Source organism: Montipora capricornis, chromosome 2, assembly GCF_036669925.1.
Source record: "Montipora capricornis isolate CH-2021 chromosome 2, ASM3666992v2, whole genome shotgun sequence".
Classification (NCBI taxonomy): Eukaryota; Metazoa; Cnidaria; class Anthozoa; order Scleractinia; family Acroporidae; genus Montipora; species Montipora capricornis.
The window spans coordinates 2,676,854-2,686,853 of NC_090884.1; the positions used below are offsets into that span (position 1 = coordinate 2,676,854).

Genomic DNA, 10,000 nt, shown 5'->3' on the forward strand with positions numbered 1-10,000 from the left:
TAAATAAGCAAAAATGCTTTTCAATTCCAGATTTACATAAACTCTGTGCTCGTTACCCAGATTATTACAAGAACGCCAAAGTTTCCCCGTTCAAATCAGATTGCATCCTTAACGTTTTTCAATTTTTACAGTTTATAGTTCAATCACTATTGTCGAAAACATTGAAGAAAAGTATTTTACAAATACAAAGCTTGAGAAAGAAAATGTCCGTAGGGTTTTTCCGCCAAGAATAATGCTTAGTCGAAAAATATTTGGCGCAGCGTTATTGAGAATACATTTAGTGACGATGAATCTACCTGAAGTTGAAAGTAATTGCAAACGTTTGTCTTCTTCGTGAAGTATATCAGTGGCATTGTGTTTTTAAAAGGACAGAGAAAGAGGGTACAGGATAGAAAAAGAGAGATTAAATATAGACTCTTCGAAGCCATTGACCTTCAAATACAGCTGCCGTGTTGTTTTTAATCCCAAATAAACGTTTAAAACGTATCATAGATACATTGTTATTTGCACAAATAACCTTGTGAAGAATGTGCTCACCAAATCATACAAGAGTGTTGTATTGTTCAAAACTTGCTTCTGTAGGAACGAAATCTTCAAATATAGCCAGTGTTAAAAGCCTTAGCATAAGTGACCGGAATAAGTTTTAAAACAAAATATACAAAGGGAATCGCTTTGTTCAAGACAATTATCGCATATAAGGGAGCGGAATTTCAAAGAAAACATTGATGTTACTTAGATCAGTTAAAAGGGGCGCATTCACGTGGCATCTTGGCCAACTATTTCTACTGGGACTCGAGCTCTTTTCTGATAGCAATGTCTTCTTTTGAGTCGGTCAAAAATATGGCCGCTAATCATGTAGGCGAAGCAAGAATTACGTTTCAAGCTATTTCAAGAAAGACATAACATCCGGGTCTAGACCATCAACCACTTAAGGACGAGAACATTCCGGTCATGATACCCTTTACAAGGAAACCCCGTAGCTTTCCGCACGCGGTCTGTGATTGAAGAACGAAACAATAGGTGATGAAAACGAAGCTACAAGTCATTGAAAACAGCACTCTGGAATAGCTACAAGATTACTTCCTCGGGATCCCGTCATACCAGTGCAATTCTCATAGAACAGAGAGTGGTCCTTACAATTAGAAGCAAAACCACGTATTTCAGTAGACTGCGAGCAGTCTCTCTTTTCTCAAAAATCGTTGAAACGACTTTCAAATGGCTGAAGCTGTGTGTCGCAAATACTGCGGGCGTTGGTCCCGCGGTATTTGCGACCCGCAGCTTCAGCCATTTTGAAAGTTCGTTTCAATAAGACAGAGTGCTCGTAGTCTACGCATTTTAGCTGCAAGAGAGGTCCACTCTACTTGTTAAGGACGTACTGACCAAAAAATACGTGCCATTTTCTGTAAAAATTTCTCGATAAATATGTAAATGATATGCAAATCAAAACGACAATCGGTTCTCTTGAGATAAGGCTACTGGTTGTAATATGTAACCCGAATCATACAACCATAGACCGGGAATTTGTTTGGGGAATGCTCTTAGAAGAAAAAATTCAATTGATTGCCGTAAAGGTCTATATATTCTTCCAAGAGACCAACGCATGAAAGTTTAACATAGAAGAGATTCCGTCATTTGTGTTCACTGCTAAAATTGTGCTAAATATATATATATATATATATATATATATATATATATAGAATGTGTGTAATTGTCTCCTCGGACCTGACCATCTCGAGGCCAAAATTGTGTATGTGTTGTACAGTAATATGTGTTCCCAGTGTGGTTGGTTCAGTGGCTGAGTGGTTAAGGCATCCGACCGGTAATCTGGAGACCCAGGTTCAATTCCTGGCTGAGCCACATTTTCACTTAATTGCTTAGTTGTGCTGATTTCTGTTCCCAAATTAACCTTGTCTATATATATATATATATATATCCAACGATAATAATAATAAGGCTGCCAAACACTGTTAAAATAGTGCTCAATACACATAAGTGTAGAGCTAAATCGTAGAAAGGTGAGGCTAATGAAACCAACACATGATTCACTGTTACTCCGAGTTTCGTGCTTTCGTGCTTTTCTTTATTAAATACTGTCTGATGAGTGCGTAAGCACGAAACTCGGAGTAACAGTGAATCATGTGTTGGTTTCATTAGCCTCACCTTTCTATATATCCAACGATAAACATTTAAATTCCGTCAAACTTTATAACTAGTTGAAACCTTTCGATCAGTAGCCGACATGGATGTTCATCTTAAACCAATTTCAAATCTTACTGAGTAGGCTGTCATAAACCCGAACTTTTCGTTAACAGATTTCTAACCATTTACTTGACCACCTATGAGCAAGGTAACAAATGAAAAGAGACTTCGTTTCTTACGCGGATTATAGTAAAATGGCATCACCACTTATCGCTTCATAGCCTGCAGAATTTTCAGGCAATGAAAACCTCAGCATATTGTACCGATGGACGGTTTTGATATCTTCTTGAATAAACAAAGATGGTAAAATGAGTAACATAAAATCACACAGGCAGAAGATGGGAAAACGACTTCAGAGTTTCAAAACTGACAGAGTGCAACTTGGGCCTAGTTTCACAAAGCGCAGAGAAAATTATACGATGCTTGTTCCAAACACAAAGTTTTGATAGGTGGGCTTAAGTATCTCGATCGTTGTTTGACGGCTTCGCTGAACTGGTTCTACGGTGTATTTGAATGTTTCATGCTAAAGAAGAACACATCTTCGTTAGCTTTCGTTTTACTGCGCGAGTTTTCATTATTTCACTTTTAAAACGATTTCTTAGCACAAAAAAACCATTCTAGAAAAAATCAAATAAAACAGCGGCAATCTTTTCATTTCCAATTTTATCGTACATTAATCAAATCCACAAAAGCTGGTGGAAAATATCATTACGACCATGGCATTTGAAAGTAAATAGAAGAAAACTCTGTCGATCAAAAATTATTACTCGTTTCGCTTCAATTTTTTAAGACCGACTGATACTTTGCCTCGTTAATTACAAAACAGCGGGTTTCAATTTCCAAGGTTATTTTAGGTGATTACCAAGAACGAGCTTTACTGAAACCGACAGCTCTCTTCTTCTTATCCAATGTGACTTAGTTCACCAGGACAAAATAAGTAGACAAGCAGTTTAATTGTGAAGAGAACAGACGCAAATTCGTAAGATTGAGAGTCAAGTGAAATGACTTGACAATCGATCAAACAGGATGTTTTGTTTTGAAAATATAAGTGTCATTACACGAGTATTCTATAATTGAGAACAAAATCCATATTCAACTTATAACCTGTGTACCAGGATATTTACTGTTTCCTAAATTGCAGAAGCCATTGGCGTCACTATAAGTTAACCTCAAGGTAAGGTCTCCGATTTAAGTTAGTGCACCGGCAGTTTAAGATGAATAACCGATAATGCGATTAAGATAGAGGACCAACAGAAATGGCAAGTTAGCGAGCCCAAATCAAGGAGATGAAAGGACAGCTCGACGCTTGGCTAACGACTCAGTTTTGTTTTAATATACAATCCTAATACCAAAGCTGTTGCTGAACCAATTTCTTTGTTTCTTCACAATAATCGCCACCCGAATAGATCTGAAATTTCAGTTAAAAAATAATTAAAAAGCGTCTTTGATAATTGGTCCGCAATTCGCAATAAAACTCTTCTCATAATATCAAATCGAGAGACGGATATCACGTCGGCATTCCTTACTCAAAATTATTCACCTTATGACATGCTGACCAACGTCTCATAAGCGCGTTTCATTACAAATTCCTTGGATTTTCTTGAATTTATTGAGGTCGGAACGCCGCGCAAAAGACTGATAATATCTTACATTCCAGACTGCTATCACAAAAGAAACTTTTAATAAAAAATCAACCGATTTTTGGCTGCTTAACGAACAGTCCTATTCCTTGGTTTCGAATTGACTAATTATTGTCGAGGAACATTAGTGACAAACACTTGAAAAAGCTTGTCAATGACGTTTTAAAAAAATTGACGATCACATTCAGTTTAGGTTTACCGCGATGCTTCCCTAGTTATTCCATTTTTATACTAAACCAGTTTGACTTGCTCACAGGTTCGAAAAATCACTCTGAGCGAGAGGGTAAGGGAAAGCAACCAAGAAGTTTAAGACTGCCTTGCAAGACCAACGGTGACAACACAGTTCCCAAAATGTCGAACAGCACAGATGTGGAGATACCTGGTGAAACGAAAAGGCAAGCAATGTTAGGCTTCTACATAGGTATCTTGATTGTCGGCTTTGCTGGAAACAGCTTGGTTATGGCTGTAGTCACAGGAAAGAGACACAAAAGGTCTGTTTACGATCTCTTTATCCTCAATCTAGGTATTTCTGATTTCAGTTTCATTGTATTTACCATGCCTACTTACATCTATGAGAACGTGAAAGGGATTTACAAGACTCTGTACTATTGTCGAATCGTTCAACCTCTGTTAACAATCTTCTACTTTCTAAGCATCTTCACCATAACATCCATGGCTATTCATCGCTGCAGATTGATCACAAATCCTCACAAACCCAAGATTAAGAAGAAGTTCGTCTACCTTTGGATCGGGTTCATCTGGATTTCGTCCTTAATAACTGTATTGCCGCTCTCAATCGTTGCATACGCTGAAGACGGAAGATGCCAGGAAGATTGGCCGTCCTTAAATCACCGAAAAGCCTACACTGTTGCCCTCTTTCTTCTGCAGTTCGTTTTACCATTGCTTACTATCGCTGTCGCCTACGTCCGCATCGGCATCTACTTATGGCGAACAACGGTCCCCGACAACTCCTTATCCGAAGGAAAGAATAAAAAGCCGCAAAAAAGAAGGCACGAAAACATTCAAGTCATCAAGACTCTTGCTCTTATTGTTTTCCTGTTCGCTGTCTGTTTGCTTCCAGGACAAATCGCTTGGCTGCTGTTTGACTTTGGTGGGGCACGTGAATTAAAGGTCTCAATGGTCATCTTTCACTTTTCCGACATCCTTGACTGCCTTCATGGCTGTGTGAATCCTATTATTTACGGATTCCTAACTGAACAGTTCCGCAGGAAGTACGTGGAATATTTCTCTTATTGTTTTACTTGTCGTCGAAAAAAACAACTTATGGAGCCAGCCACTTTGATGGCGGAAAACACGGAAAATTAGTGACTTCACCAACGGGTAGAAAAAGAACGTACCAGATTGAGCAAGAGAAATACGAACTTTATCAATGAGAATGCAAAGATCTAAAAATTGGCTGAACACAAAAAGGCACGACAAAACATGTTACCCAGGGATCAGGAAAACGAAAAGAAAAATGTTTGTAGCTCTTCACCCTAGTTCTGAAGTGGGAAAATCGTCGACATTTTACTGAGTCGCTGTACCTTGGTTATATTTGACGAATAGAAAGCATAAGGAAAATTCGAATTTTACAAGTTCATTGATTCGAATGTGCAAAAACTATTGACACCACAAACTGATTACTTAACAACATCTACGCGGTCCAATAGAAAGCGCGAGCAAAATCGAGGATTTCAAGTGTTATTCTTTCAAGAAAGACAATGGCCCGACGAAAGAGCCATCGATTTCCGGGACCTGCGGTTAGGTAAATGGGTCGAACTTGAAATGTGTGGGGCGAACTTGGAGGGCGAAACGTTCAGTTACCCCGCAGCTTATGCGACCACTATAAATAAAACGTAAATCAGCATTCTGATTAGTCCCTTGCACTTAAATTTGCTCCAGGTGACACTTCATGTCAGCATTGAATCTTGCGTTAGGATCGTGGCTTCGAGAATAGCTACCCAAGAGCCAATGGTGCGTCTGATAACTTGAACTCGACAGAAATTAGAATAACTTGAATCATATAAATATTTATTGAGTTCTTGTACAGACTTAGCCGATTTCCTAATGTCGAAGGACCAATGAAAAGCGTAAGTCGTACACTGAGCTTGACGTTGAAGTACAAGACAGATGTCGAAAATCGAGAGTCGGTTCGAACTGAATTACAATAAATATGATAAAATACAACTAAGCTATTGAAACCGGCGTTACAACAAAGATGATACTGACGTTGAAAAGGTTAGAAACTAGGTGTAGGCATACAAATGCCGATCAACATATATACGAACTAAACTTGGCACGGAAAAGAACAACTTAAAACATAATAACTTGATACCGATGCACGACCGTGCAAGACTAGACAAAACCTTAGATCTACATGCTGAAAAATACTGAAACTAAACATCCTAAAGGGACGTTTACGGTCCATAACTTGTCACTAGTGTACTTAGCAACCATATAAAGGGTAAAGAAAATTAAAAGGGCTCACGTTTGGTCTGCGACGCACCCAGCAAATACAGAACCGAAGACTTGACTTGTGATAGCGCACACACTAAACAAAACTGAACTCTGAGTGAATAGCTTACTTATATATCCACAGGACGAACCAAACAACTAAGCTATGATTGATAATTGCGGGATTAGGAGATAAAGAATTTCCGGGCAAATCAACGTGATTGCGTGCGTAAATTATCTTAACTTGCAGCGGTAGCTAACACTTAATTACTTGCTAATTGGTTTAGCGCTTGCTCACGAAATGTTAAAAATAAAAACACGTTTGAACCCGACAAGGATTAATGAGCAACAGTATTATAATGCCGGAAAGTGGCCGTTCTTGCTATAATTTTGTCGCTACGTTAAGCAGGGCCCTGGTGATGAGTGACCCGGTGTATATCGGGTTATGAGAGCCTTGTAGCGCTTGCCCGCCCCGTGACCTCCGTAAAACATCAACTCTAGATAAGTAGTTTCACGTCTACGGCAAACATCAGGTTGCAGTTTGTAATTATCCAAAAGATGACCAAACAAAAATAAGGGCACGTCTTGAGGTTTTATGACCATCCATGGCAGCTGACTTTTTTCGTCCCTGCTTTGCAGATCCACATTCCAAGCTCCAGTATGTTGATTCTTTTTATAATTTAAATCCTTTTAAAGTAACCAATGAAAACATGGTTTGCGAAAAGAACGTTCACAATGATACTCTAAAAGTCCAAACGTAGCACCTAGGAACATGTTCCTCGATTCTAATCTGTTGGGGTGCAGGGATGGCGCAGTGGTGAGAGCACTCGCCTCCCACCAGTGTGACCCGGGTTCGATTCCCAGGTCCGACGTCATATGTGGGTTGAATTTGTTGATTCCCTACATTGCACGGAAAGGTTTTTATCCCGGTACTCCGGTTCAGTTTCCCCTCTCCTCAAAAATCAAAATTTGACTTGATCTGTGTTAATTGCTAATTTCAGTTTACAGTGTCCCAAATTAGTGCTCCAGCGCTAGAACGACTAGATCCTTTCACTGTTCATTTTGAGGTAGTTTTCGTTCCGGCTTTGGTTCACCAAGGTTCAACGCCTAAGTTACAATGAATCAACCTTTGCAATTATATTCAAGTCAAATAAATGCAACTACTTCTATTATGTCCCTGCCCAATTGTAATGTACAACCAAGTGAAGCTATGATCCTCTCAGTTATGATTCATTTCATATATCATCTCGTTCGTTGTAATATACACATTATTCAAGGCTCACTTACTCAGAATTTCCTGTCAATTTGGAGCAAATTCAGTCGACTTCACTCTTGCCGCTCTCACTTGTTCTTGTAATTTCTATTTGAAACAATCCACTCAAGAAAGCATACGCAGTCATCGCCACAGTAGCAAATACAACCGCCAGCAATGTGTTGCGTCGCTCAGCACTGTCTGCTGAAGCATCCTCTTGGGTGGGAGAGCGTCTCGCAGAAGGTTGACCTTGTTGCTGCTGTTCTAAAGTTAAAAATTAAAAACGAATCACCCGAAGTTTCCGGAAAGAAATGGCACAAACTTTTATTTTTGAAGCGCATTTCCGATCAATGACCGGAACACAACACACATCAATCTCCAATCTCTTGTTTCATTCATGCTTTGTGAAACAACGGCAATAAATAAAGAAACTGAATGGAGGACATTTTAAACAGTCAAGAAATACCTTGTTTTACAACATGACTAAAACAGTCCGAGGGCCAGGAACTAAAAACAACCAATCACGTTGCTTCATTTCTGGTCCCCCTAGAGCGATATTTTCTCAGTATTGGACAGGGTAATATGCCGAATGATCCCGCGCAATTTGGACCGACAGTACGAACTACTTTTCTCTCAAAGATAAAGGCAAAACTTCTCAGTGGATGGCTGACACAGAAATTCCCTGTTTTTATCTTGAAATACAGTGTACTAACATTTTTCAAAGACTCAAATAGTGGTTAAGCAACTAAAATGTCAAAATCCTCACATTCGGGCGAGAATTTACACAGAAATGGTAGCAACAGCCTTGACAATGAAACTGAACGCGAAGTCAACAATAATAACTAATACCGACAAGATTTTATTACTGCACAAAGGTCGGTCAATGCATTAAAGACCTTATAGGCAAGAAATTGTGGTGGCTCTCACAGGAGTCGAACCTAGGATCTCTGTGATGCCGGTGCAATGCTCTACAAACTGAACAATGAAGCCATACAGTTGGAAGCAGATCAATAATTTGTTGAGCTATGAGCTCATGTGTTCTCGTGAAAGGACTTAAGGATAGTGCCTACTAATTCAAAGGTATTTTTGTCCTGGTTTATGATTATGCAGGAAACGTTGATCTTAACAAGTGTTATTCAAATCCAAAAAGAAAAAATGGGTAACCACGCATTTTTGTAAAAGATATTTGATGAATAATATTTGTAACATGTTTTAAAATATAAAGCAATGTATGGCGTTCTTTCACAAATTGAAGCTTAAATGTCTCTTAAAAATGCATGGTTACCCTCAATTATTTCCTTTTTGGATACCATGAGCAATTACTAAGATCTACTTTCTCCGGATGGTTTTAACCCGTGCAAAAATACTCCTGTATTAGTAAGCATCACCAATAAGAAACCCGAGTATCTCGAGATGCACAGAACCTATGCGCAATAACAATAGTAGGTGCCACCCTTAATAAATGTAATAGCTTTACATCTTTGAAGTGCGAGCTATAGACGAGAGGGAGAAATGACCCTCACTGTTATCTGGATAATTTAAGAAATTGTCTCTTATAGACACCTGAAAAATATATAGAGTTCTTACACAGAAATACATGAGCCCAACAAAATGACCTCCTTCCAACTGCGTGACTTCATTGCTCAGTTGGAAGAGCACTGCACCGGTATTGCAGGGGTCATGGTATTACATTGTATTGCATGGGGTCATGGTATTGCAGGGGTCATGGGCTGGAATCCTGTTGGACCCACAGGAATTTTTTCAGGTTTCTATAAGGCACAACTGCTTAAATTTGCCAGCTAAGAGCAAGGATCATTTCTCCCTCTCGTCTATAGCCTATACTTCAAATATATAAATCTATTAAATAAAATTTCATGTATTTCCCATCATACCTTTCCTTGCTTACATTGCTGGTAGCTTAGCTAACACTAAAATTAACATACAACTACAACACTTCTCCAGAGATGCAAATAAAAAATGGATGCCCCATTTTGTTTGCTTGTGCTCAAGGAACTTCCACATGTACTACCTAGGATTTGAAGTTATGGGTAATTAAACAACTTGAAAAACAAGGTGATAAGGCTTACCTTCTGTTTCTGGAGGAAAGTAACGCTGCAGCACACGCCCAAAGAACATGGACAAATTTTCATAGCCTTGCAAGTAGTTATGAAGTTTGTTATTAGGTAATGGAGCTTTGCAAATTACAGCAAGATTAGCAAAAACAACCGCATCGAGATAGGTAGGCCTGAAAAGATTCAGTCAGTTTGTGAGCTGAAGGAGCTTATGATACAAATTGCTTCAAAAGTACCAAAAAAATATTGAATATGTCATCACCTGTCTCCAAAGAAAAACTCCTTGTCACCAAGTATGGTGGATAAAAATTTGAAGCATTCCAAGGCATCTTTGAAAAGCTGAAATAAATGATATTATTCATCAACTGTTTAGGATGCAGATG

The 10,000-nt window shown here is 38.8% G+C and overlaps 2 protein-coding genes across 5 annotated transcripts in view; one reads left to right on the top strand and one right to left on the bottom strand.

Annotated features, from left to right (window-relative positions):
- Positions 1–3,858: 3,858 nt before the first annotated feature.
- LOC138038441 (metaxin-1-like) overlaps positions 3,859–10,000 on the bottom strand; it is an 11,403-nt gene continuing 5,261 nt past the window's right edge. For 2 of the 4 annotated variants that reach the window (XM_068884306.1, XM_068884304.1), the window contains exons 6-9: positions 9,880–9,956; positions 9,633–9,790; positions 7,581–7,809; positions 3,859–4,218 (exon numbers count right to left, since the gene is read on the bottom strand). In XM_068884306.1, the coding sequence (XP_068740407.1) occupies positions 7,610–7,809; positions 9,633–9,790; positions 9,880–9,956 (435 nt within the window). In that variant the 3' untranslated portion in view covers positions 3,859–4,218; positions 7,581–7,609. Of the gene's footprint in view, positions 4,219–5,853; positions 6,981–7,580; positions 7,810–9,632; positions 9,791–9,879; positions 9,957–10,000 lie in introns of those variants that run through there. The other 2 variants (XM_068884307.1, XM_068884305.1) reach the window with 2 other exon arrangements.
- LOC138038442 (neuropeptide FF receptor 2-like) lies at positions 4,191–5,307 on the top strand. The gene has a single exon (XM_068884308.1). It carries the CDS (start codon positions 4,191–4,193, stop codon positions 5,163–5,165), a length of 975 nt encoding a protein of 324 aa, XP_068740409.1. The 3' UTR covers positions 5,166–5,307.

What these genes read in the sequence shown, in the direction of transcription:
- LOC138038442 (XM_068884308.1), top strand. Translation starts at nt 4,191, where the DNA reads ATGTCGAACAGCACAGATGTGGAGATACCTGGTGAAACGAAAAGGCAA.